The 27,935-nt window shown below is 46.8% G+C and overlaps 2 protein-coding genes across 3 annotated transcripts; both read left to right on the top strand.

The window, feature by feature from the left end:
• The first annotated feature begins 236 nt into the window (after nt 1-236).
• On the top strand, nt 237-8,652 carry LOC148320576 (tubulin-specific chaperone cofactor E-like protein). 2 transcript variants are annotated; one of them, XM_088279661.1, is made up of 9 exons: nt 237-287; nt 2,113-2,175; nt 2,893-3,041; nt 3,110-3,249; nt 3,534-3,715; nt 3,785-4,041; nt 4,360-4,486; nt 5,255-5,371; nt 6,959-8,652. In XM_088279661.1, exons 3-9 carry the CDS (start codon nt 2,903-2,905, stop codon nt 7,302-7,304), a joined length of 1,308 nt encoding a protein of 435 aa, XP_088135787.1. In that variant the 5' UTR covers nt 237-287; nt 2,113-2,175; nt 2,893-2,902; the 3' UTR covers nt 7,305-8,652. The 2 variants fall into 2 exon arrangements, with proteins under 2 accessions (XP_088135787.1, XP_088135786.1); XM_088279660.1 differs by lacking the exons at nt 237-287; nt 2,113-2,175 and having other exon boundaries at nt 2,891-3,041.
• tecta (tectorin alpha) lies at nt 7,518-27,795 on the top strand. Its single transcript, XM_088280267.1, has 26 exons — nt 7,518-7,722; nt 8,760-8,844; nt 9,026-9,133; nt 12,496-12,560; nt 12,639-12,778; nt 12,868-13,155; nt 13,737-13,874; nt 14,037-14,202; nt 14,678-15,090; nt 15,398-15,968; nt 16,445-17,055; nt 18,038-18,608; nt 18,939-19,567; nt 19,689-20,331; nt 20,441-20,640; nt 21,258-21,638; nt 21,703-21,989; nt 22,420-22,700; nt 22,780-22,890; nt 23,091-23,293; nt 23,943-24,106; nt 24,184-24,432; nt 24,724-24,886; nt 24,969-25,053; nt 25,218-25,337; nt 25,499-27,795. Exons 1-26 carry the CDS (start codon nt 7,518-7,520, stop codon nt 25,579-25,581), a joined length of 6,960 nt encoding a protein of 2,319 aa, XP_088136393.1. The 3' UTR covers nt 25,582-27,795.
• The last annotated feature ends 140 nt before the right edge of the window (nt 27,796-27,935 follow it).

Genomic DNA, 27,935 nt, shown 5'->3' with positions numbered 1-27,935 from the left:
TTGAATTTTTCAAAATATATATTTGTTTATTCAATACATATTTTATAATCTGTAAACGTATCACATTTCTTTCCTAAATTCTCCCCGCAGTCCTCGTATTCATTTTATTCATGTATGTGTATTTTTATAATTTAATCTTTCAGTCCAATACCACGTGTTTTTGTTTTGTTTCAAAGTTGCGCGAGGAGGTTCCCGTTCAAATTGAAAGCCATTTAAACTACGTCACTTCCGGCAACCACTGGCAGACAAACCAAAACATTGCGAGTGACTTCCGCGGGGGGTTCACGGTGAGTGCAGTCATAATGTCCACTAAAATAAATGACAATGTCGCTTTCAAAGAAAGAAGCTAAGATGTTGACATCGTTGACTCGATAGCAGTCGACGAAGGTGAAGTTATTTCACTACATGTCACGACGGCACTAGTTAGTTTCCAGCGCTACAAATTGTAACAAAGCTCTCTGTTTTCTTGACTGGCAACGCAATTACTTTAACCACAAGTAGACTGTCTTATCTCTTGGCTATGTTTATCAACACCGTACAGTCCATGTTGTTTGGGTTATCGCCCCTCTAAGTGGACTTGTGTCGAACATCGTTGTAACCTTCCTTGATCAGGCTTGCGAAGGGGCGAACTAGCTGCAGTCAGCGTGGTGGACAAAAACAACAACGCATCAACTCTCTAAGCAATCGGGGTTCCATTTAAGTTTTGTTTACATCCTTTTCACACTCGCTTACAGCAGCTCTTCTCTTCCGAATTTTCCCTCCGCCATATCAGCACATGCCACATATCGGTCTCAGGCTGTGCCCATAACACTGTTCAAATTTTAGTGTTTTTTTTAGTGTTTTTTTTTTAAGTGACCTTGATCTTACTTGGTGTATTCGACGACGGGAGAAAGTATTTGGGCTTTTTTTCTCAAACGCCATAAACAGCGACTTTGGAAAAAAAAATCGAATTGTTTTTGTTTTCCTCCGTTGAGTCTTTGTTCTTAAAAACACAGGAGGTCCTCGGTTTACGGCGGCGGCGGTAACGTACGTCGGTCGGGACCTGCCTTCGTCATTAACTAACCTACACTCTGACAGTAACAAGTTAGACTACACCAAAGGTCTCAAACTCAAGGACAGATTCCAAGATCTGGCCCTCGACCTCATTTTATGTGGCCCGCGAAAAGCAAATCACGTGCGTCAACTTCCTGTTTCTGGCACATTTTCTTCACTTTTTTTAGGTATTGCCATTTATTTGTTACCAATCCTCCCCTTTTAAAATAAATAGAAAAATAGTTGAACAAACCATAACAGGCTTCTGATTTCAAACCTGGCATCAATAATTTATTGTGTGTATGTGATAATGTAAGGCGACGATACATTTGTATGCGTTCAGTCATAACAGCCCTTTGAGGGGAAAACATAACTGCAATGTGGCCCAACCACAAAATTGTGTTTTTTCACGCTCTGCCTTGCTGCATTGCGGGGTTATATTGTCACACCGCTTGCAGTTTGGTTCATTCCTTGGAAGAAATTATGGCTTGATGCTAAGTGCAAGGTGGAGACTGTGACATATGTTCATCAGGCATAAAGGAGCTTCCGACCTTGCTCTGTTGTCTGCCTCATAATAGACGCTGTTAACATAATAACCACCAGTGAGGAAGAATGCCTTTTTTCCTCTGCATGTGTTTATGTCTTCCATTCACTCATAATATCACATTTCCCAATAGGGGCCAGTGATAGGAGAGGGGGTTGTTGATTCAACCACAGTTTACCAGACATCTGTTAGGTTGAGGTGTTAGTCTATTGAATTAAAGTGTTTATTATTTAGTAGTATGCTAGCTAATAGTATTGAAACGCCAAACGTGAAGGGGGGTTGTTTGTTGAATAATTTAACTACTAAATCACTCATTTATGTAACATGGGTTCTTGATAGTGTACACGCTACAATGGTGCCTCATGGTCCTCTCGGGTTTAAGTGCAATGTCGCCATCTTGTGGCATCTATATGCAATTACTACCCACCTGAGAGAGGCTAGAGTTGATTTAGTAGAACCATGGAATCAGTTGTACATATTTTCCCTTTTCTTTCTCTCTGCTGTTTTACTTCATTTTTGTGTGTGCCTTCTCTCAGCAGGGGAATGTGATCGGACGCGCTGTTGAAAAGCAGCTCTGCTTTGCTCTGCCCACATCAAAGGTAAGATTCAGCCGATCTGTGAGAAACTCTTACGACAGGAACATTAAACGAGAGCTATTCGGGCGATAGAAGATGATTTGTCTGAAACCGATAGTCCTGATCAGGGTGGATAAGAGAGAGGGACTGTCCTCACCCGGACAGACAGGTGGATACGATATTGTTTGAATGATGTCATCACACTGTCAAAAGGATCAGACAGAACAAATGAACAGCTATTTATTGTTGTTCAGTTGCAACTTTTAATTGTGGTTTGCTTTGAAAGGCCACCGTTCATCAGCTGTTGTTTTGATGCAAGATTCCTGACAGTCCTGCCTAAGTTAGTAAAATGTTTCTGCTTCTTTCGGGGCAGTTGGTTCTATAAAAGGACAGGTGGCCGGCGGAGGGTCATCTGGCGGCGTCACCGCGGCCCGCTCGTGTCGCCTCACGTTTCGACTTCCTTGTCACTCATGCAATCACGCTGATGGGCTATTTTTAGCGCTCTTCTCACGGCCGTTGTTGGCGCCCACGTGAGCTCGGCTCCGCGTGCTCGAAGGCGGCCCTCGCGGAACTCCCCCTCGAAGTAATATGAGCTACATGACTGATACAGTGGAAGTTCAAATGAAGTTTTCCCCAAGGACGAAAAATGAAAATGGAAATAATCAGTTTTCTTCCTCAACGGTCATACGAGTGTAAAAAAGAATTGCAAACCATTACAACACTTTTTTTTTTTTTTTTTAGGGCTGAGATAATGGCTCAGGCCTGCAATGAAGACGAGGCTCGCACCTTTGTGGAGGTCATCAGCAACAAGTACAACACAGAGAACTTTCCGTACGGCCAAGGCGTGGGTGTTGTGGTGCTGCCCCCCACTCCCGGCTCGCCCACCAACGGTTAGCGGCGGTTGCCGGTACGATTCTGTGACTGTTCTTATCCTAATTTCAGCATTCCCTGTCCCCAGGTCGCTTGTTCTTGCCCAGCGTGCTGGTTCTGAACAACTGCGGCATCAAAAAGGCGGGCGACAGATCCGACATCGCCGCTTTTTGTGCCCATGTGGTCGAGCTGGACCTGTCGTACAATGAGTTTCACGACTGGGCCGAGGTGAGCCAAATTACTGGCACTGTCATTACCGCTGCAAAAGAAAATACATCTTCATTTGAGTTGGTTTTGAATGACGCACAGTTTTTGATCTCACGAAAATGAACATCCTTCACAAATTGGATTAAGATTCCTTCACAAATGCACACATTTAAGATTGGCCGGACCACACTGAGAATTACTGTACTCAACTGTGACTATTGACTTCTTCAATTCAAATATTTGGCTGCTTTATGACTTCAGAAAAAAAAGACAAAACCTGAATTTTCATTTTCACGGATTGCCAGATCTGTGCCATCGTTTCCAATGTCCCTCGCCTGGACTTCCTCAACCTGAGCATGAACCCGCTGAGCGGCACCACGCTGGAGCCGTGCATGGCCGAGGTGTTCGCCCGGGTGCGGCGGCTCGTTCTCAACAACACGCACGTCAGCTGGGACACCGTGCACGCGCTCACGCGAAACACGCCTGAGTAAGTAGACCATATAATTGATTTACCTGAAGCTACTGGTCAGCATTTTTGCTCCGAATTTGTCCTCAGGCTGGTGGAACTCTTCCTGTGCCTGAATGACTACCACATGGTGTCCCAGTCCTGCACGTCCTGCCCGTCCCTTCGCCTGCTGCAGATCACAAATAACCACCTGCGCGACTGGGCGGAGGTGCGCAAGTTCGGCCAGTTGTACCCCAGCCTCAGGGAACTGGTGCTGGCCAACAACAGTGTGGAGTGCGTGGGCGACACCCAGGAAACACTACAGTGCCTCTTCCCCAACTTACGCTGCATCAACCTCAGCTACTCAGGTCAGTAGGGATGCGCAATTTTTATTTTTGAATACTGTCATACCGATTTAATATGGGACTTTTGTTCTTTTTAAAGTTCCTCTTCCAATATAACAAACAATAAATTATCGTCAAAGTTATTCTAGTTGACAAAATAAGAAATTAAACTTACTTGCAACATTTTAAGCATTCTCTACAACACTTCACAATAAGCTTCCACACAAGTGTGGTGAAAATCTAAGTCCGAATGTCACAAATTGGATTACAACCAAATTGCAAAGCGATCTATGGCTTTATCGCAGAACCTGGTCTAAATCACGACGATGTTCTGTCGTGCAGGGCTAAGTAAGTGGGAGGACATCGAGAGGCTGAATTTCTTTCCCAAGCTTCAAGAACTGAAAGTGATGGGGATTCCGCTTTTGCAGCCGTACAGCACACAAGAGCGCCGCAGCCTCCTTTTAGCACAGTAAGGCCAAACACCCGCAGTGCACCATGGGAACTCGTCCACAGCGTGCTCCAGGTCCTTCGATTTATTTACAAGTTGTGTCTCAAAATACTCCAAGCATAATCAATTCTAGTGCCTTTTGCCCTGCTCACTGAATTTAGCCTCATCCAAATGTGCCCCTGAGTCCCCCACCCGTCCCAAACCATTCACATAACGCTTTCAGAACAATTTGCACGATATTTGGTAGTCATGCCCTGTGATTGGCTGACAACCAGTTCAGGGTGTACCCCACCTGCTGTCCGGAGACAGTTGGGATCGGCTACAGCACCCCTGCGAGACTCGTTGGAAGAAGCGGCTTAAACAATTTGGTAGTAGGAATAGTAGTAGTATATACTCGTGTGTGTGTGTGTGTGTGTGTGCAATATGTACAAATGTCATCACTTCTACTCTGTGAGACTCTTTGGAATATTTTTAACTTGACAAACACTTGTTATGGTCGAATATCCAAAGCTCTACCATTTCTGCATTCCATTGCCATATAGTGATCTAACTCAAAAGAAACCCATTGCTGCCATCTGCTGGTTATAGAAAGCATTCCCATAGTTAGACGTTGGGAGATCAGCTAATGTCAATGCCGTTTCCTCTTTCAAAATTTCTGTTTGTCTTCCAGGACACATTTTTTACATTGAGGCTTTGGTCCATTTTTAAATTGTTGCTGAATTCCGAGGTTGTTTGAAGCTGCCACATCTTCTTGGTCCCAAGTTGCTAAATTCCCGCCTCCATCCCCAGGCTGCCAAATGTTTTGGTGCTGAATGGCGGCGCGGTGTCCGACCACGACAGGGAAGCTGCGGAGAGAGTCTTCATCCGGTACTACCACAACCGTCTGGAGCAGGAGCGTCCGCACAGGTGTGAAAACAAAATCAAATCGTTACTGCCACTAAAAAAAGTGAAATATTCTCATCCAAAAGACTCGAAGCAATGAGCAGCATCATTCTTTTATTTAATATTCTCCCTGTGCACCTGTTAAGTATTTTGATGAACAGCTAGGCACTGTTGTCCCGTAAAATGCTAATACTAGCTTAGCATGCACGAGGAACGATTTATGTGAAGGGATGCGCTTCGCCACTGCTGATGAATAAAGAATGAGCAGCTGAGTAGACTGTAACACACTTCAACGGAGCCTGACCTTTATGTCGAAGACAATAAACTACCTTGGCTTTCGAGGGGTGAGAACAGCGAGAACTCCATATTTTCTATTCTTCTGTGGTGGAGTGTTCAAGTGTTCCGTTACTTTTTGCCCGATTGTTGTTTTTGATTGGTGAACACGTCATTGCCCACGTTTTTTACCGCAGGCATTCCACTTAACTTAGTGAGCAAATGTGTAGTCCTTAACTAGGAGTGGAGGCGGGCCGAACCTTTGGTTGGGGGAGGCGGGGGACAATGCTACCACTCTCTCCCCGCTCAATGACTTCTTTGTACTGGAAATCCTCCGATTGGAAAATGGATACACAGGGTAGCAGGTAGATTTTTTTTTCACATGTATTTTAAATACATGCTTCTACTTTGTCAGCTCTGAAACATTAAATTACTGAGGCGGTTATTTGTTTTTTCTGACATAGGAAATGACGGTGAGTTTAGAAAAAAGGTTTGGGGGCTGACAGACAGTCTAGTGCCCCTGGATTAATTGTGCAATCCAATTACTACTCTCTATTAAATCTGCAACACAGTATCATCTTGTGGGACACAGCCACGGAGTTGGGCCACAAATGACCAGTCTTTCCCAGATAACCAAACATTTGCAATTTGTCATCACACTGATGTAAAATTTAACAAGCACCGTCCAATGCAAGGCAACAATCTCCCAAGTGGTAATTGTTTGGTAACTCCCCAAAAGTATTTTCATTAAGCTTTGGATTCAATCAAAAATTCCCAAATTTGGAGGTTGTTGCTTTTCATGGGTCATCAACAGAATTTCTTTTTTGAGTTAATTGAGTTAATCTGTCCATCAGTGCTTCAGCGGTGCTTGAATGTCTTGTGTGACATTGCAAGTCATTGAGAAACAGACGTAGCCTGAAAAGAGCCCTGCGAGCTGTACAGGAAGGATTAGTTGCAAGAAGAGTGACCAGACTGAAAATGAAATGCGAGTCTCCGCCGGAGTAAGCAGAGAGATTGAAAGGAGGCAGGACCTTACGGCAAAGAGGGAATATTGAGTGTTCCAGTGAGATAAGAAGAGGCGGCAAATTTGACATCTTGAACGCAAATTTAGAGCTGACAAACAAGCTAATGAATCCATTGCAGGAGAACCAATGACGCTTACAGGACACGAAAAATAAAGTTTTCACTTAGTCATAAGATCTGGAATTTGTCTGATTTGAGAATTCATCAAAAATGCTTTGTGTCGATAATTCATTTATAAAGCTGGTTGCCTATTGCGCTGTTTGCATTTCAAAGATTTAGCACGTCAGTGATCTGACTCCAGCAGTTCTCGCTCAGGTACGACGAGCTGGTATCCAAGTACGGTCAACTGGCCCCGTTAGTCAACGTGGACCTGAGCCCCCGCTGCACGACGGTGGACGTCCGCTGGGGCGACAGGGTGGAGGCCGTCAGCCTCCGCCTGGAGCAAACGGTGGCCGACCTGAAGAAGCACCTGAGGGCGCTTCTTCAGCTGCCCAGCAACGGGACCAGGCTTTTCTACATCAACCGGGAAATGTCTTCGGTCTTCGGACCCGTGGAATTGAAGGGCGGTTTCCGGGCCCTCCACTCGTACAGCATTCGAGATGGAGATGAGATCCTCGTAGTGCCCAAGGTGAAAAGCCGCTGTAGCTCCTCACACCTTTGAGGTAGGACTCTTGGGTATTTTGTTTTCTGGGGAGATTCACAGGACTTGCTGAACACTTACTGGATTATATCTGACTTGAATTTGTCATTTTATGCAATGAAATGTTGGCACTAGTCCAAGGGTAAGATGGGTTGGCAGGCAGCCTTGTGTCGGGACAACCCCGTCCAGTCCAGATTTTGAGCGGCCCTGGCTTCGTGCAGAGCCCCAGACTAGATGGTAACCAAACACCTGATGTCGAGTCAGGTCACTTCCTCTGTATCTACTGGGCTGGCTCACCAGTGGGGAGGCGAGGGGGAGGGGGCGTCGACCACCCGTCCGACTGAATGCCACCCTTCTTCCATCGCCCACAAAAACCTGACACCTCGAGTGTCCGCTCTTTTCACATCATGCGGGGTCCTGACCTCTCCCACTGGCTCACGTTGGCGTTCAACACCCTCGCAAAAGAGAGAAAATAAATTCCCACCAGCAGCATACATGTTAATCCGACCGATAAGGTATCTATCAAGTAATTGCAAAAGGTGAAATTGTTCCGACTGTAATTATTTTTGGAAACGTAAAGTTGACACAAATCCAGTGAGAATTTGGGAATGCCCACCCAGAACAAACCAGGAGCTTTCTTGCTTTTCTTGCTTCATATTACATCATGGGGCTTCGTGGTATGTTGGTGTATTTGTACAGATAACCTACTGATCTTGCACAGAATGTTCAGTTTACCTTCAAGTTTGAAGAAAAAATTCTGGTGGACATTTTTGGGTGGGATTTGGTGAAAACTATTGTGGGATGTAACGTGACTTGTTTGCCATATGGTGTTGGTTTATTTATATATTCTGAGATTTTATCTTCATCTTATATCAGATGTGATGCTCTCAACACTGTGCACATACGAATTGCATATAATTTTGTATAAATCTTTGTGCTTGAAATATGCCACCCCGAAAAAAAAACACACCCTAGTCAGAAATTGAGTTTTTTAATGAATTAATATTGCAAAAACTAAAATGTGCAAACTGCTCCGAAACGTTAACAAAATATCACTCTTCTTCCTTTTACAACAAATTTCTACTACATTTTTACAAGTAGAAGTTGCACCATCACTTTGAGGAAGATTTAAAATATCGTAAACCGCCAATGTGCCTAATGTTTGTCTTGTGCTGTCCCAGTGTATTAATTTAATTTATGTCTTTTGCATCATTGTGCTCAGTGGTGACTTTTTTCGGGCGTTCGATTTCTCAATATCATGATGCCATTTTCTCAGCGTTGTGTATAATTTTGCTTTATATATATATATATATATCTGTATTGTTTTTCATCTTCATCTTTGGAATAAACTGATCCATTGTCTTCGAAATGTTAAGAAGTCTTTCATGTTTTAGGATTCTGGATATTTTTATTTTCAGCTGGTCTCGTCTGAGACTTTTGTCAGAACTGCAATGTAGCCCATTCCATCGGTGTCAGATTGGGTCATGTTGCCCGGACAGTACTGTCCAATCCTGTTTGAGATGTTGGCGCTAGAACCAGCGATCCACCCTTCAAAAGTCCAGTCAGCAACCTTTCTCCATCCAAGTTCACCCAATTAATCATGTTTCTAATGTCTGAGCATCCAGTAAAACTTTGTTGATTTGTAACCTCTCTTTTCCCACAGAGCTCCCATAAGTGCCCCATGCGCTAATCGAATTTAACTTGAGTGTATTGTGCTCTTTCACGGCGTCATGGGGGATAAGGTTTGACTTTCTGGAAGAAGGCTCAGTCCGTCTTGAATGGGAGCCCTCAAAGGCCAAGCGCAAGGGTAACTGCCCACCGGGGGGGGTGGGCCCCTCTCCATGGATTGGGTGACTCCAGCGGGGTATCCAGTCATGGACCTGCTTTGTGAAGGTCAGGCTTCCCCAGAAGACGTAATGCTGCGTATACCTTGACCGGGACTGCATGGGGTAACACGTTGAAAGACTGCAACCCTCTCCTGATCGTCACATATGCATAGAAACAGAGATTCAGGCTTTGGCTCTGATATTGCCTCCCAAGACAAACATTAGCCAGGCCAACATCCCTCAACCCCTAACAAGTCAATGTCTACAGAACAATATCACCCAGAGTGTAGAAATAAATCTTAAGTTAAGATGATTTCAAGTATTTCCAGAGGTGCCGTTCCAAATTGCTGGTGGCAAAGCATTCCAGAATAGTCGAGCCAAAATGGAGAATGCTGACGTCTGTTTAGCGCTAGGAGTCACCAGAAGACCAGCTCTTGGGAGCGTAAGGTTTGGGGAGGAATTAAAGGTGCCATTAAAACGAAACATAGCAACCAGAATTGAGCGACGCCATTTAAGACGGCGTTCCACCTCCGTCCACCATCCCCCATTTTTTATTTTTTTTTGGTAAACCAATTGTTGCATCAATGAATATCAACAGAACTGTGTATCCCATTTTTTTTTTCACCGCATTTCCCAAAACTCCAAACCCAAGTCAAGTCCCTGTGCTTGGCCACCTGCTCATCGGTAACTCTTGATGTCCTCAGCCTTTGTGTGATTTCGCCTTTCACCGATCAGTTTGCGTCCATTGATGCTCAGTCTTGAGGGGATTCATAAAAGAAGCCTCAGCTGAGGGAGCATCGGTGTGTCTTAATGGTAGCAAGGGTCCTGAAGCTTTTCACATGTCTTGCCCCCCCCCCCAATCCTCCTCTCCAGTTACTCCCCACTGTCCTCCCGCAACAAAGCTCCGACTCAGCGCCCTCCAAACCCCTTTCTCAGACCCCATCCGCACACATCCACCTGAGATTTCTCCCCGACTTGCTATCAGGGCGAACATCTCCGGAGACGACTTGTCTTGCTGCATATTCTCGCAATGACGCTTCCCCCCCCCCCCCTAATTAAAAAGGAAGCGAGACATACTACCCAGCCTGACTCGTTAATTCTCTAACGTGAACTTACACACTGCTCGAAAATCCACGATTTAAGGCCAGCAGGGTTTCTTTGTGATGTGCTGTATCAAAGAAGTCCAAATCCAAGTGAGCTAGCATTAGCATCATTAGCTGGGTAAGACGAAATCAATCTTGTCTTTGACTTCAGCAACGTTTAGTGTTCAATGAAAAGCATTTTTTTTTTAACTTGAAAAAATATGCTTGGTTGGCTCGCAGGCATGCCTTTTGATATTCTTCATTAAGTTTTTTTTAGTTTTTTTTTTAGCTGCAAACATTTATTTTTCCACGTCATAAAAAATGCACAGATATTAGTATTTATTTTTTTTCGCTGAAAAACTTTGACTTTTCAGACCAACAACACAAAGAAAACCTTGAATGGTTCTTGGTTTTCTCAAAGCAGGACTTTTCAGACCAGAACCTAACTTTGACGTAAACTTCTCTCCATCCTTCTTCCACATCTCAACCTCTCTCCACTGCTTCCCTTCTTGACGTTCCAACCCCGTCCCTCCCCTTACCCCAACCCACCTCTCCTCCCCTCTTGCACAAACTCTGATCCCCCGTTAAATTGGAAGTCAATCCCGCTGAAGTCGCCTCATGCACACTTTACGCATATGACAAACCACTTTCAGAGGATTCGGATTGGACTGCGTTTGATTTGCGGAAGTTGGAAATCGGACGCCGTCGACCTGTTTGAGCCGCGACTGCTCGTCCACTGGATGGGGTTGCGCTGCGTGGAGGTCGCCAGGGTGGATTAGAGAGGTGCCCCATGCCCATCTCGTCAAGGCAGGTGAGAGCATGGTTTACGTGATGCCGCAACTTGAAAATGTGTATGCTTTGAATTTTTTTTTTTTTTAGATATATTTGCAAACATATTTAACCCCCAATTATTAATCTTAGCGCAGTCAAACAAAACAAAAAAGTCTTAAACAGGTACAATAAAGATGGGACTAGTATGCAGTACATTTCTTATGCACACTGTCTAATAATTTTTTAAAAAGTTTCAAAGGAGAAAACTGTATGATGCGTGTATATATTTGTTTGAAGAGATGAAACAATCGTTCTTGTGCAGGTTTGCACACATAACATTTTGGCCCTCTCCCCCGCCCCGTTCCGATCTTTCCGGTTTTGGAGTTGTCTTTGGGCAGTGCAGAGTTTCACCCTGACCCCCTTCAAAAAGTGGCAAGGACGTTCCTGTTCCTTTAAACTGCCCCGCTTGTTTGTTGCGGTACTTCAATGGTCTTGGCACCGTGAAGCATGACATTTACATCCTCATGCTTCAGAGTGGGTCGGGATGGTGTTTTTGGCATTGTACACTGCATTCCTTGTTTGCATTGGGAGTGCAATTGAGACCAAAGAAATAGATTGGCCTCTGGATCATCCAGTAAGCTTCGTCTAATATAGCAGTACCGATACAAAGCAATGTCGTGCTGCTGCCACACTGCTTTGGCCTTGGCAAGCACAAACACATCCCTCTAAGACATTAGCGCCCCCCCCCCCCCCCTTCTCAATGGTAATGCGGCCTTGTGGCTTGTTAGAAAGCAAGCCTGTAATCCACCGGTACCTCCTCACATGGGACCGTAAGGCTAATGTGATCCTGACACATTGTCCTGGCACTCATAATGGGCTCTTTTCAGACGTTCCTCGGGGGAGACTTGGGAGCCTGCGCTTTAAGAAGTAGTAGCAAGACATGTATTCAAAGGGCTGTAAAATGTGACGTGCGCACATTCCACAATGTTGTGTGTGACATTTAACGATTCCAGTCGACTGAAGTGGTCACTCCAAAAAATTGGGCCTTGCAATGAAGGCTTTCAGTTGACTCTGTGGCTCCGCATTGTCATGTCAATCCACAATGTTGTGAGTGAGTGAGTCCACAATATTGTGTGTGACCACTAACAGGTTCAGTGGTCATCCCACAATGTTGTGTGACAGTTAAGGGCTCCAATAGACTTACATGTGGATGCTCCACCGATGATTGCGTTTAAGTAGACGCTGACGTGGGTGCTCCACAATGTTGTGTGACAATTAAGGATGCAAGTAAATCCTGGCAGGTGGTCACCCCACAATGTGAGATCACACTCTTATAATTACGTAAATTGAAAGACTACATGCATAGAAAAAAAATAGAATAAACAGTAAATATGAGTGAAAGAGTCATCAACATAATGAGAAACTTGAAGTCTAGTCGTGGGTGGTGGCTTTTATAGTCCATATTGTGATGTTTGGCTGTTCATGGACGACGGTATTCTGGATTCCCATCTGATTTTTTTTTTTTTTTTGTAGGATGGTGAGGCCAGACATTTCGGTCCTTTTGCTCGTCATCGTCGGTGCACTCGTTCGCACAAGAGGTATTGCGATATCACACACAATATCCGGCACATTCTGATGATATCCGTCCATCACTTTTGGTCTTGTGCTCCGATTAGTTGGTTCTCAGGATGTCCTGTATCCATTTGGACCCGCCCACATGGATCTGGAGACCCCCAAGATGGATGACGGGAGCTCCCCGGAGATTCCTCTGCTTGTGCCCTTTATTTTCTTCACGACCCCCTACCGCACCATCTACGTAAGAATTGACACTGGTTGAAGGAATTTTTTCCTCAACTCAATATTAACATAAAAATCACGTTACCCACTCGCAAATTTTCTTCCCAGGTCAACAACAATGGTGTGATATCGTTCAACGAGCATGTGAGCCAGTTCACACCAGAAGCGTTTCCCCTGAGCGATAGCCGGTCCTTCATCGCCCCCTTGTGGGCGGACGTGCACAACGGGATCCGTGGAAACATCTACTACAGAGAAACCACCCTGCCGGAGATACTGGAGAGGGCCACGCATGACATCCGCAGGCATTTCAAGAACATCCCAAACTTCACGGCCACTTGGGTTTTCGTCGCCACGTGGCACCAGGTCACCTTCTACGGCGGGAGCCAGACCACCCCGGTAATGAACACAAAACTACATTGTAGAAGTGATTGTTCAAGTTACTGCGACTTTATGGTTAAATGCTGCCACTGGGTGCAATTTCATCACAGGAACTTAACACTCAAACTATCAACATTTGTATGACCTTTAGATGATGAAGTCTTTCTAATTGGGTATCTGAGTTCTTTATCCATCGAGGAGGGGTTATTTATCTTGGAGTGGTGATACTCTTGAGAAATCCAGGAATCTTGAAAAAGTCCAGAAATCTTGGGTTGGAGAGCACATTTTATTTCATCCGTAACCTGAATTTAATATTCCTAAAAGCTGAGGTGGGAATGCATGAAGTACAACTGCAGAAACTAGAAACCTTTATATGACCTCAAAAAATGTATGTGTAAATAAAGTTCTGGACTGATTTATCCGTATCCAAAAAAAAAAAAAAGTCCTCACTGCGGTGTCATACTCTCAAATGTCCAGGCGGTTTTGGGGGGCAGCACTGACTCAATGTCTCCTTGTACCATTTCCAGAGATGTATAGCATTTTGTTGGTCTGTTTCTCTCTTTTGTAAAACTGTTTCACTCCTCTTGTTTGATTAAAAGGTGAACACATTCCAAACTGTGCTAATCTCAGATGGTGCAGTGTCCTTCGCCTTGTTCAACTATGGGGAAATCACTTGGAGCACAGGCACGGCCAGTGGCGGAGATCCTCTAACCGGGCTCGGGGGCACCACAGCTCAGGTACGCTTGATTTGATTTGATGCCGTACAAAGGATGCTTGGTTTATGACAGTCAAGGTGATGGCACCGCCATAGGAACGGAACTCTGTCATGAACTAAGGATCCGCAGTACGCAACCAGATGACAAAGTCTGCCTCACAGTCGTCCCGTCCCGCCTTTCCAGTCAGGTTTTAATGGCGGGGAAATCGGACACTTCTTGAACCTGCCGGGATCGCGGACCAACGATGTGGTGAATATTGAACAGACTACCAATATGAACATTCCCGGACGCTGGTTCTTCCGCGTTGACCCGGAGCTAATCGATCCCGCCAATGGCTGCAGCTACAATGGCAAGTTGAGCCTCCTGTGCTGGCCAATAAAAATGCTGCAGAGATGCTGACAATTTAAATTAGAATATTTGTCCCGTGAAATTGTATCCATTTATTCCCGTTAGTCAATTCTCTTGGCTGCGATGCTTCTAGAGGAGGTGTGGGCAAACTGTGGCAAACATGCGGCCAGTTAAACGTTTTAATCCGGCCCGCCGAACATGAAAAACATCAAATGAATAAACTTTGCTATATAATAAATACTCGTCCGGTCCCTGTGTCAAATTTTAGAACGCATTGTGGCCCGCCAATCCAAAAGTTTGCCCACCCCTGTTCTAGAGCTAGTATGTGCTTGTGAGAATTTGTTGTCCTTTTGGATTCTAGCCTCGGTTATAAACCTTCAATCAGCACAGAGCAGCAATACATACAAACTGATTGACAAGCACATACAGTTCAGCCAGTGGTCTGAAAATTCCTAACAAAGCTATAACTTCTCTAGGTCGGTTTTACAGACGAGGGGAGGTCTTCTGGCTGACAGACCGCTGCTCGCAACGATGCCGCTGTCTCGACGTAGATAACGAGGTGCTCTGCCAAAACGCTCAGTGTGGCCAGTTGGAGACCTGCGAGCAGCAAGATGGAGCCTTCTACTGCCGGCCCAGCCGCACCAGTACCTGCGTGGTGTTTGGCGACCCCCACTACCACACCTTCGACGGTCTGCTCTACCACTTCCAAGGAACCTGTACCTACCTGCTGGCTCGGCCGTGCTGGGACCTGGCGGGGCTGCCGTTCTTCAGCGTGGAGGCCAAGAACGAGGACCGGGGCGTGTCTGACGTCTCCTGGCTGAGAGATGTAACCGTGGAGGTCTACGGCCACCGAGTCACATTGCTGAAAGGAAGTTTGGGGACTGTTAAGGTGAGCAATTGATGATCCCGTCACATTCTCTCCGGAATCCTAATCTGATCTCGGAATTAGACATTGATTCCACTTTTGTGGGTTGCCTCTCAGTCAAAGTTTCAGGTTTCAAATCTTAGCCTTGTTCATAGCTGCGAATGTGGACCTAAGTGTGACTAGTAGTGATAGACCGGTATGTTTTTTATTTTCAGGGCCGATACCGATTATCAAAAGTCATGGAGGCCGATATTTGTTTGTTGAAAAAAAGGCATGTTTGATTAATACCATCCCCTTTGTGACTAAGCCTGGTCCAATGTGATCTTTCTAGGTGGATGGCTTGGCAAAGACTTTACCAGTTCAGCTTCAGCTCGGTGCTGTCAGAGTCTACCAGTCCGGGGTGTCCGTCGCTTTGGAAACAGACTTTGGACTCTTGGTGACCTACGATGGCCAGCATTATGCCTCCATCTCCCTGCCCAGCTCTTACTTCAACAACACGTGTGGCCTCTGCGGGAACTACAACGATGACCCCGCCGATGATCCCGTCCTTCCCGACGGCACCCTTGCCGAAACTGTGGCTGAGCTGGGCGGCGGCTGGCGAGCCGAAGGCGCCGACTGGCATTGCACTGACGGTTGTGTGGACAACTGCAGCGTGTGTGACGCGGCAACAGAGGCCTTCTTCATTGGCCCAGACTACTGCGGACTCCTAAACAAAACGGATGGCCCGTTTAGGGACTGCAGAGCCGTGGTGGACCCTACCGCCTTTGTGTTTAGTTGCGTCTACGATATGTGTAGCAACAAGGACAACATCACCACACTCTGCCGGGCCATCCAGGCCTACGCTTTGGCCTGTCAGGCACTGGGCGTCGCCATCCGTCCCTGGAGGTCTCGCACTTTCTGTGGTGAGTTGCACATGATTTTTTTAGATTTACATCCTTCCAAAATTCTCAAAACCATTCCGACCCTTTTAAAAACTGAACACCATACCATTTCAGCAGTGCTTCTCAAATAGTGGGGCGAGTCCCCCTTGGGGGTCTTGAGGGGGACACGTGTGAACCTGGGGAACGTGCTGTTTTTCCGCTGTTTTTGCACATCCACTCCACTAGTTGGCAGTGGCGCTCTCATTGCTCATTGTGCGCAGCGAGTATTAACTCTACGGTGGAGGTTTGCTTTGCAACGAAAATGCTATTATTTGTAGTTGCGGAGAGTGGGTGGTGGGGGAGAGCAAATTGTTTCCTTCTTGCTAGAAAATAATTGAGAAGCACTGCATTACAACAATGACACCATTTCTCCAGAAATTGCATTCTCTACCCAAGGTTTTTTTTTTCTTTCTGTGCCGCAAAAATGACCTGATTTCTCCTCTCTTGTTGGATCTCAGCCCTGACATGTCCACCGTTCAGCCACTACCAAGTGTGCACCAGCGCCTGTCCAGCCTCCTGCTCGGATGTCACCGCACCCTTGTACTGCACCCACCCTTGCACCGAGGGCTGCCAGTGCAACCGGGACTACGTCCTCAGCGGCAGCCATTGCGTACAGCGGGACGACTGCGGCTGTGAGCACAATGGCCTCTATTACCCACTCAATGAGACTTTTTGGGCCGGCCCGCACGGCGAAGAAGGCGAGTGTAGCCTCCGCTGCACCTGCGCAGCGGCGGGTGAAATCTCTTGCTTCAACGAGTCTTGCAAGGAGGGCGAGGTGTGCGCGGCGGAGGTGGGCACGCTGGGTTGCTACCCCCGCCGGGAGGGGCTGTGTTCAATCGCTCCGAACGCTGTGACATCATCGTTTGACGGCGCCTTCCTGCTGTTCCCAGATGACAGCTCCTACTACCTGCTGAGGCTGTGTGGCGCTGTGCCAGCTAATGGCTCAATGGTGGAGGTGAAGATAGGCAGACAGCTGGTGAACAAAGGCCCTGCTTGGAAAAGACCTGTCGTAGTTACGGTTGCTAGCCTGGAGGTTCAGGTGGGAGGGCTGGATTTAGAAACTGTAAAGGTGAGTGTAGTGTTTCCAACGCGGGTTGGCATTTGCAAATGTTAATATTAGAGGATTTTTGTTCTCCGTTGGGGGGAGGGGGAGTACTGTACCAGGCAAAAGTTTGGAAACCCTCTAATTTGTTGAATTGAATTTACTGAATTGTAGATGATTACTTGAGTGCTGGACATTCTGAAGAAATATTGATGGATTTGTTTGGTTGCTTCCACACACTATATCGCGTATTTTCCAGACTCTAAGCCGCTACTTTTTTCCTCGATTTTGAACCATGCGGCGAATACAACGGTGCGACTTTTCTGTCGATTTTTCTTTCACCGATTTATTTCTTTTGTCTTTTTTTGGGTCTGTTCTGTTTTTAATGAGCAAAGTTGTTGCTGTGTTAAAAGGCACTGTTTGAAACGTCTGTTTATCATTTTAAGTGTATTTTAATTGTGTTTAACGTATATGGGAGGGGGCAAAGCAAAAAATGTATTTTATTGTCTCTCTGTATCGCCGATATCCATCGATTGCAGGAAGGATTTGCTATTCACCCGAATATTTTATTTAGAGTTTTTTCCTCAGCCATTTGTTGCTAAACTCACTTGTTGGTGTTTTTGTGCTCTTTCTATTATGCCCTACAAGCCCTGACATTGTTGATTGGCGTCAAGGAAGTATGTATGATTTTGAATGAGTGACTTAATCTTTGTTGGGCAGGAAGCGAGTTGAGGCAGGGCTGCATTTTGCGCGTGCATTTTGGTGCAAAAATGGAAATTTTCTGGGTAAGATGAGCTTCGAATATTGATGTGTTTTGCAATCATAGTTTGTGCGATATTTACAGTTTAAACTGTTGATATAGTGAATTTAGACACATTTATAGAGGCATCAATTATTTTTTTTGCTTTTTCGCTATTCGTCGCGGTCGCCCATCCCCCCCAATGAATTGCGTCCATGGACCACAAAACGTTGAGAATTCCTGCGCTCAATTGTACTTGATTTGTCTTAGGTCAACGGCGAATTGATCTCCCTCCCGTACGTCCATCCGACGCAGACCGTAAAGGTCTACAGAGCGTCGGGTGACGCCACAGCGGTGGAATATCGCGGTCATCTTCGCGTTCACTACACGCAGCGGGGATCCATCAACATCTCCCTCTCTACGGCATTCTACAACATCACCTGCGGCCTGTGCGGCGTCTTCAACGGCGACCCTTCCGACGACTTCCGCCTCCCCAACGGACGGCTGGCCGAGTCCGCCTCGCAGTTCTCGGAAGGCTGGCGTTCCATCGCTGACGACGTCACCTGCAATGGAGACTGCGACGACTTGTACCGGATGTGCACGGACCTGCGCCTCTACCAGAGTCCGTGGATGTGCGGCAACATCAACGTCCCCGCCAACGGCTCTTTCACGTCATGTCACGGCGTGGTCAATCCCTCGCCGTTTTTCCGCAACTGCTTGTACAACATGTGCGTGAAGGACGGCAACCGCTCGGCCCTTTGCTCCTCACTGCAAGCTTACGCCGCCGCCTGCCAGGATGCTCAGGTGGTCCTCACATCCTGGAGGACGGCCACCGATTGTCGTAAGTAGAAGAGCTGGAGTGGTCGACTGACATGTTTTGTGTTTTGAGCCGTAACATCGATTTTGAATGATTTGAAATAAAGATTTTGAGGAAACGCAAGAAAGTGGAATGACCTGGCGTCCGTGCTAAATTGCGGGCCAGCATGGAATGTGCCTTTGAGCCTCTTGCCAGACTTGAATGCATGGGAAAAAAAAAATAGCTAAAATCCCACGACGCACTCTATTTTTGGAAAACATGTCCGCTGAGTGCAATCATACCCTTGGTGCTTTTCATGCATAAAAGCAAAAATGTGACCTCCCGTGTCTCTGATTGGTTTCTGTCATGTCCCAGCACTTCCCTGTCCAGCCAACAGCCATTTTGACGAGTGCGCCGGCGCCTGCCCCCTGACCTGCTCCGGCCTGGACGAGCCGGAGGTGCCGTGCCCGTTGCCTTGCGCCGAAGGTTGTCGCTGCAACGACGGCTTTGCGCTGCGTGAGGGCCTGTGCGTGTCCCACAGCGACTGCGGCTGCGCCGGCCCCGACCCCGACCGCCGGCTGCCCGCCAACCACACTTTCTGGACGGACCGCGACTGCCTGGAGCGCTGCTTTTGCAACGGTTCGGACAACGGCGTGTACTGCCTGGCGGCCCCCTGCCGAGCTGAGGAATTCTGCCAGGACGGCGACGGCTTGTACTACTGCAGGCCACGCACCGCGGCGCTTTGCGTGGCGGCCGGTTATGGCCACTTCCTGCCGTTCAGCGGCGTCCCATTTGAGCTGCAAAGCTCTTGTAGCCTGAGCTTGGCCACCACCCGCTGCGGGAGCAGCGACAGCGCACGCATGACCGGAAGCTTGCCTCCATTTAAATTGTTGGCGCTCAATGAGGAAAGGGACACAGGCCATGCGGTTTGGGTGAGAGGCTTCACACTGGAGGTCTTTGACTTTGAGATCGAGGTGTCCCGAAGTTACAAGAACACCGCCATGGTGAGTCATTGGTGAGCGATCATGGGTAAAAAAATAGCATGCATTTGTGGAGAACTCTCAAATTGAGCATATTTGAACATTTGCAATTTAGTATTTGACTGTATTCTCTTTTTTCATACAGGTGAATAAGGAGCGCTTGTACGTTCCAGTGAAGCTCGGCCCGGGGAAGGTTTCCATCTTCACTTTGGGCACACTTCTCGTCCTGGAGACGGACTTTGGGCTCAAGGTGACTTTCGACTGGAACACCCTGCTCCTGTTGACTTTGCCGCGTCATCTCTACAACGCATCCTGCGGCCTGTGCGGGGGCTTTTCTCCCGTCCCGGCCACCCACGCCGCCGACGACTGGGGCGCAACCTGGGCTGAGAGGGACGCTTTCTGCCAGGTGGGCTGCGGAGACTCGTGCCCCAGGTGCGGCCCGGGGGATAGAAACACGGCGGACGATGGCGCAATTGCTTCGGCCGACGACATCGGCGACACGGACGACGACCAGACTACCGCGCTGCGCTTTCGTTTGCGAGACGGTCTCTATGTGTTTGCGGAGCCCGAGGCGGCGAGGCTGTGCGGCCTGATGGCGGATCGCGAGGCTGCGTTTGCACGCTGTCACAGCAAGGTGGCGCCGGAGTTCTTTTACCAAAGCTGCCTGCGGGATATCTGCTTGGATGGGGGAGCGCAGGAAACCGTTTGCAGCTGGCTGCAGGCCTACGCCACCACCTGCCAGACGCAAGGGGTACCTACCGCCGGATGGCGGGGCGAGGCGCCGTGTGGTGAGTATTTTCCACAGTAATCCTCAGCACAAATTGTGGAAAATGTGCAAAATAGGTCACCTTTAAATCCGTCTCTATGATACTGTATGTCCATCGCGCCTGCTCCCAGTCCAGCGGTGTCCGCCGAACAGCCACTACTCCAGATGCGTGCCGGCCTGCCCGCCCCAGTGCGCCCCCGCCCGCAGCCAGAGGGACTGCAGCCAGGACTGCGTTGAGGGCTGCCACTGTGACCAGGGCTACGTCCTCAACGGCAAGAGCTGCATCCTGCCTCAAGACTGCGGCTGCTACACTGACGGCAAATACTACGAGGTCAGTGTGACACCCCGTTGGTGTAGATGGCTGCCAGGATGGCCGAGTGGTCTAAGGCGCCGCGTTCCGGACCCAGTCTCCCCAGGAGGCCTGGGTTCGAATCTCGAATTTCCCCATTGTGGGACTAATAAAGGGCAAATTATTATTATTATTATTATTATGTCCATTTGGATGAGTCTGGAGTTGATGCTTTCAGGGACGGATGATGCAAGCCTTTAGTATTTAGCACAGAATAACCCCAAAAAGCAAAAGCCTTTTTTTTTCGGGCAATTTTTTCTCCCTCTGTGATTTTTCATGTTAGGGCATTTTTTTTTTATTTTATATATTTATTTTTTGGGAAACTTTAACATTTGGGTGATTTTAACAAGTACCTTACGGAGGTTTTTCCAACTTAAATAAAAGAATGGGAGAGGGTGATTCAATTTTCTGTAATTTTATTTATTTATTTATTGTTTTATTTGCTGACTTCAGTGCCAAAAATGTATCTCACAATATTTGCAAGGGCCTTATGATATTTTCTGATTTGTACAAATGGATTACATTTTCTTTCATTTAAATATGTACCGATTTGCGATGCATTTTTCTTTTCTTTGGTGTTCTTCATGACTCTTTTGTAGCCCAAACAGCTGTTCTGGAACAGCGATTGCACCAAGCGTTGCCAGTGCATCGGTCGCAACCTGGTCCAGTGCGACCCGAGGCGCTGCAAGGCGGACGAGGAGTGCGGCCTGCGTCACGGCGCGCGCGGCTGCTTCGCGAGGCGCTCCCAGCAGTGCGTGGCGTCGGGTGGCGGTGTATTCAAGACCTTTGACGGCGCCACACTGCGCCTGCCCGCCTCCTGCTCCTTCGTGCTGTCCACCAACTGCCACAAGCTGCCCGACCTCTCCTTCCAGCTCATCGCCAACTTCGACAAGCGCAGCACGCCCAACCTCACCACCATCTCCCACGTCTACCTCTACATCAACGAGGAGAACATCCTCATCTCGGGCAACATGATCAAGGTGGGCAGCTGAGCGCCGTATTTCCTCATGTTGCGGCACGACTTTTAATCAACAATCGGCGCAGGTGAACGGCACCCCGGTGTCGGTGCCGTTCGTGACGGGTCTGATGACGCGCCTGTCGTCGTCGGAAGGCTTCGTCGACATCGACTCGCCGCAGGACATCCGGGTGCGCTACAATCGCTTCAACGCGCTGAGCGTCAGCATGGGCGCACGGCTGCAGGACAAGCTGTGCGGTTTGTGTGGCAACTTCAACGGCGACCCCGGCGACGACTACATCACCTCCACGGGGAGGGCGGCCGCCAGCGCTCTGGAGCTCGCCCAGAGCTGGAAGACAAACGGCATGCAGGACAGGTGGGCGTCGTGGTCCAATGAAAGCAAAGTTGAACTTTTTGGCACAAATTCCAAATGCTTTACTTAGAATACAATACAACTTTAGTTCTACAGCGCATTTCACAACAGCTGGAGTTTTAAAAGAGAGCCACTCATGAACAGTTCTAAATAGCAATTGATATTAACACAAAACGTTAGTTATTTTTCTTCTCTTTTCTTTTTTTTAGTGTGCATATGTATACCTGATGTGCATCATCTTGCATTGGCGTTTGAGCGCTATAATGTATTGTTTTATGGCTCCATCTAGTGGCAATTTAGGGAATAACACCCTGGTTCTCACTGTATACTGGAGTTACGTTTGAAGAACGGCGAACACAAGAAGGTCAAAACATTAGAAGCCACTCGCAGTCTGATAAGAGACATATTGTGGTTTTGTCTCGGATTCCCCCAGATGTGACGAGACCCAATACGTGGCGCTGGCCCAGTCGTGCGACAACGCGGCCGTGCTGGCGCTGCAGCGCGAAGACACGTGCCTGAAGCTGACGGAGCCCAAGGGTTTCTTCCGGCCATGCCACGGCCTGCTGGACCCGCGGCCCTTCTACCAGTCCTGCTACCTGGACGGCTGCTACAACCGTCGCGGCGCCCAAGTGTGCGGCTCGCTGGCCGCCTACGCCGAGGCCTGTCGCTCCATGGGCGCCCTCACCACCAAATGGATCAGCCAAGAGAACTGCTGTAAGAAGGCCCAACACGTGCGGGTGCGTGTTTGGGGACGCGTGGCAGCTAACATTGCGTGTCGGACCATGTTTTTTAGCAGAATGGATCTCCGACCCCTGCGCAACAGAGACCTGCACTAACTTCACATGCGAGCTGGAGAATGGTGGCGACCTGTGCAGCTGTCCCGAGTTGCCCGCCAGCCATGACGGTGAGGTTGTCAACTCTCGCTAGAAATCAGCTGGGATACGCTCCAGGTCGCAAGCGTACCGATTCCCGAGTTGACCTGTGTCCTATTTCCATCCTTCTGTCAAAGAGCATAATTGCTCCACCCGTGGGAGTTTTGCCTTCGAGCGTGAGCCAGTCCAGCACCTCCTAACCTCTTTGTCGCGTCTCTCGTGTGTACGTCAGGTGACGACGATGTCATCGAGGCGGAGGTGACGTGCAGGGCTGCCGTTATGGAGGTGTCCATCTCCAAGTGCAAGCTCTTCCAGTTGGGCTTCCAGCGCGGCGACGTCCGCGTCAACGACCAACTCTGTGCCGGCGTGGAGGGCGAGGACTACATCTCATTCCACATCAACAACACCAAAGGACACTGCGGCTCCATCGTACACGTCAGTCCGCTTTCACAATAAGTATTCTTTCCAATGACTTCATAAACACTTTTTCACTATTATTAGTCATAAGCCAGTGAGTCATTCATTTTGTTAGCTAGCCAGGATAGGCAAAACTATAATCTGCTCTTATTCCCAAATCACGTGAGTTATTTTTTTTAGACTGACTGCTGTTTTTTATTTTCAGGTTGGTTGGATTATTGGTTAATTTGTTATATGGCAAGTCCGTGTGCTTTCAGCCCAATGTTGAACAGAGTCTAGTGCCATCTACTGGAGTCCAAAAACACTACAACTGGTTCACGAAGCAGATTTGAAGCTTCATTTCCACATTACTAGGCTAGCTCGGTGTTTGGTGTGTGGCATCGTGAGATGGGGGGATTGTTTCGATCGGTCAGTCATTTAGCATGGTAGCAAGTTTTTTAGTTAGCGACCTAGCTCATAACTACGTTGACTATTTAGCGAGCTAGTTAGCGCCATCGGTATCTAGCGAGCTAGCGATTTGTGATCGTTAGCAGGATTACACAAAAATTCGATGCAGTAATTAATTCCACCGCCAAAAGTCAGAACAACAATGTGGACTAATTCCAGCCTGTTGTGAACAGTAACGTGTTGACAACTTTCTTGAGTTGACTTCCATCTGTTTGCACAGTCCAACGACACGCACATCACGTACAAAAACACGGTGTGGATCGAGAGCGTCAACAACACGGGCAACGTCATCACTCGGGACAAAACCATCAACGTGGAGTTCTCCTGCGCCTACGAACTGGACCTGAAGATCTCGCTGGAGACAGTCCTCAAACCCATTCTCAGGTTTGTCCGTTAGCTCGTAGATCCCAATATACTGCATCCGCGCGGACGTTTTGGATCACTTTCCCTTTGCTCGCCAGCGTGATCAACCTCACCCTGGCCACCCAGGCGGGCAACTTCATCACCAAGATGGCTTTGTACAAGAGCGCCTCGTATCGCCAGCCGTACCGGGAGGGTGAGGTGCTCCTCACCACGAGGGACATCCTCTACGTGGGCGTCTTTGTGGAGGGCGCAGACCAAAACCAGCTCATCCTGGTCGTCAACACGTGCTGGGCCACGCCGTCGCGCAACAGCAGTGACCGACTGCGCTACGTCATCATCGAGCGAGGGTAGGCCCTGAAGGCTAGAAAAATGAGTTGGCTATAGAAAAAAAAATCTGGATTTTGAAGGAAAAGGATCAAGTGCCGGATTTAGCAAAGCAGCCCCAATTTGAATTTCAGTGCAATGTTACTGTCATTTTAATTGAAGAAATTAATTACATTTGAAATGAAAATACAAAGTAAATCCTAACTTAAAATTATATTTAACTAAATGTTGTTAAATCCAATTTCAATAATACGTTTTAGTTTTACTGTCGCGAAAAATGTCTCAAAATGTCTGTTTGAACTTTTCCTCCTTAGGTGCCCCAACATCAAGGACAACACCATCGGCATGGCGGAGAACGGCGTGTCGCTCACCTGCCGCTTCCACGTCACCGTCTTCAAGTTCATCGGCGACTACGACGAGGTGCACCTGCACTGCGACGTTTCGCTGTGCGACTCCGAAAGGCACACCTGCAAAGTGGTGAGAAGACCTCGTGAGCATCGAAAGCCCAAGCGGCCCTCCTGCGAGTTGTCTCGCCTTAAAAGAACGTTTGCACGTGCAGAATTGTCCGCCCAAGAGGAGGATGTCGTCCAAGGATAGGATACGAAACGATCACATACTCAGCGTTGGGCCCATTCGAAGACAAGGTGAGCCAACTGGCATCTTTTTCAGCATGTTTCGTAGAAATGAAACTGTTTAAACCGAGCAAAAAAAAAATCATCAGCACAAAACAAATACGAACCATTGTTACAATATTTGATTCTATTTGTATGTCGCAATGTGTTCATTTGTGATTTTGATATCGTCCCAGTGCCCGACTGGTGCGAGGAGGACAACGGCGGCTGTGAGCAGATGTGCACCAGTCAAGCGAGCGGTCCGATGTGCAGCTGCATCACCGGAATGCTGCAAGTGGACAGGAGGACTTGTCGGAGTAAGGACTCAAATTTCAATGCTACCTTGGCTTAAGTGCTCATGCCAATCAAGTTATGTGCAGTCGGTGCCACAATACAAACAAAAGCGCATCATGGCGAAAAATTGCATCATCATTTTTTTTTTTTGATCGGTTTTCTTGCTGTGTTTTTCGTGTCCTAGCTCCAAGTTCCAACTGCAGACTCGCACCTGCTCACCCCCTGCTGAGCGCCGCCGTTTGCGCGCACCTGCTTCTCCTTCGCTGACGCACAGAAAAGACTCGGACGCGCAAAAGACCGTCAGTTTGATTCATGACTTCCACCTCATTCTGTCCTTTACTGTTTCGAAGCCACCGGATGTCCCAAGGTGCGTTTTCTGTCGGGATCACTGAGTGGCGCTGGCGGACGAACGTTGATCGTCTTCCTTCAACACGGCGGTGGGGAACCAATGGTGGCAGCGCTTGCGTTAAAAGTTCTCATTTTCAGGGAAAAGAACAAAAGAAAAATCATATGAAATACATTTTTACAATTACAACCAAAAAAAAACCCTTTTAGTAATGCATTAAAAAAACAAAAAGTTGTGATTTGGTGAGAGTGACGTTGCATTATTTTACCAGAGAAAAATTCTGTGAGCATAAAGTTGTAATATGCCGAGAGCACATTCAACCCGTTTGTCAAAAGTCGAGGAATGAGACAGACGTCACGCGGCTCTGAAACCTCGGGAAATTCCTTCATGCGTGACTTTTGCCGTGTTGTCTAAACACGACAGGCGACGACGTCTGGTCTGCTTTTTCTTTTCGACTCGGACGAGGTTTTGTCTTTTCTTTTCGAAAGGTTACATGCTGTAACTGAGAAATGATGACCACTTCGGTGTGATCTTTAACATCACATGTGGTCAGTTCTTCCTTTCGATTTGTTTCTTATTTTCAGACTTTGTGCAGTGATTCCAAAGAGTTTTAGGGGAACTCTAAAAAAATAATTAAGCAGACAATTACAGGAGGGGTTCTTGAAATCCAAGAATTTATTCCATAAGGTTGGAATTTTGTTCTGGTACGTTATTCTAAAAATTTTGTTCAACTCTCGTCTTGCAATAATACGACTTTATTCTCCAAATTTTACAATGTTATTCAGAAAATGATTTTTTTTTCCCTGCTGAAATATTCCAGCTTATAAAATTTGAACTTTATTTGTAAAATCTTTCGACTTTATTCGTATAACATTAGGATTTACTTTTTTTTCTGAGTTTATTATGGATAACATTGTATTGCTCAAATGACATGTTGTTTTCCCCCCTAATAATCAATCCCTCTTATTGTGTTACAAAGCTAAGAAATGTTTTTTGCGTCTTTTAAATAAAAAGTTCTCATCGTCCGTGCGAGCGACTTCCAGTTTGTTACCACGTCGTTTTTCCACAGCAAACTTAAAGACAAGCCTTGACCCATAAATGAAATGTATGTGCCAATTCTTTTGTCTGTATCTAAACAGTTTGAAAACAAGCATACCAGTTGAGTTGCGTCAACGCCTTACGTAAGTTGAGTGGATTTCCACTTAGCGCGATGGACCAAACCCACAAATGGCGTGTTATTTATTGATGGATTTTTTTCTTTTTCTGGAATCAAACCCCAGAAAATGGCAAATTTTACTCTTCCAATATTTACGGTATCTAATGTTCCAATTTTTTTTGGTAACCTTCCCATTATTTTATCACAATACTACAATTTCTTCTCCGAATGCTAACATTTTTTCAGGTAACGGTACGGTTTGTTTTCATAACATTACATTTCTCTTGTAATGTATTCCTTTTTTTCTCAGAAATTATTTACCTCCCTTCATGCATTTTTGAATCGATGTCTTGCATACAAGTTAGTCAAAATCCAACACTCAAAGCGTTCTTGTGCCAACACTGCACTCAAAGACCGACCTTTGTTGGTCATTCTTGAGCTGGTTATGTATCCGTGGTTACATAAGATTGTCGAGGGTGTGCGCGCGTCTTTAGGAATGCCTTTTGCTTCATGCACTTTCAGTGTGATTGACATTTTTGTGTTGGCACTTTTTTCACATTATTATGAATTTCTTCTCATAAACTTCCAACATTGTTCTTGTGCTCTTAAGAAGGCTTGTTTCTCGTCATGTATGACTTTATTTTGTCATCGTACAATTTTCTTCTCATGTAACTTTTTTTTTTTAAATACATAATATGATGACTTCTTTACTTTCTTCTGGTCATGTTACTTTTTTTTTTAGTTTGTTCTCATAACATGATTTTTTTTCTCGCAACACAATAACTTTTTCTCATAAACTGTTTACTTTTTTTACCCCCTCTCTTCATTCTTTCCTTCAACTTATTAATTTTTTTTTCTTAAGTTTGCAAGTTCGTCCTAATACTGTCTTTATTTTTTGTAATTTTACAACTGTCTTTTGATAACATTTTTGTTTTACCTAATATTTGGACTTTATTATAACATTACTCTGCTTCAGCAATCTGCATCTTCCTGTATCTTCATTTTGTGTCCGCCGGGGGTCTTCAAAGGGTGAGGAGTTGAACTTTATTTGACTTTCATTGGCTTCTTTTTGTGGGAAAAGTATAGTGAAAAACTCTAGTCTCTGAAATACACAATTGA

The sequence above is a fragment of the Idiotropiscis lumnitzeri genome, chromosome 17 (genome assembly GCF_059441095.1).
Source record: "Idiotropiscis lumnitzeri isolate Australia: NSW breed Sydney's pygmy pipehorse chromosome 17, RoL_Ilum_1.0, whole genome shotgun sequence".
Classification (NCBI taxonomy): Eukaryota; Metazoa; Chordata; class Actinopteri; order Syngnathiformes; family Syngnathidae; genus Idiotropiscis; species Idiotropiscis lumnitzeri.
This window is presented reverse-complemented; position numbering and strand designations above follow the sequence as displayed.

Coding starts and splice junctions, on each gene's coding strand:
- tecta (XM_088280267.1), top strand. CDS start 7,518: ATGGTAACCAAACACCTGATGTCGAGTCAGGTCACTTCCTCTGTATCT. Junction 7,723..8,759: donor GACCTCTCCCACTGGCTCAC/GTTGGCGTTCAA, acceptor CATCGGTGTCAG/ATTGGGTCATGTTGCCCGGA. Junction 21,639..21,702: donor TCTCGGGCAACATGATCAAG/GTGGGCAGCTGA, acceptor CAATCGGCGCAG/GTGAACGGCACCCCGGTGTC.
- LOC148320576 (XM_088279661.1), top strand. CDS start 2,903: ATGGCTCAGGCCTGCAATGAAGACGAGGCTCGCACCTTTGTGGAGGTC. Junction 3,042..3,109: donor TCCCGGCTCGCCCACCAACG/GTTAGCGGCGGT, acceptor CCCTGTCCCCAG/GTCGCTTGTTCTTGCCCAGC. Junction 3,250..3,533: donor AGTTTCACGACTGGGCCGAG/GTGAGCCAAATT, acceptor ACGGATTGCCAG/ATCTGTGCCATCGTTTCCAA.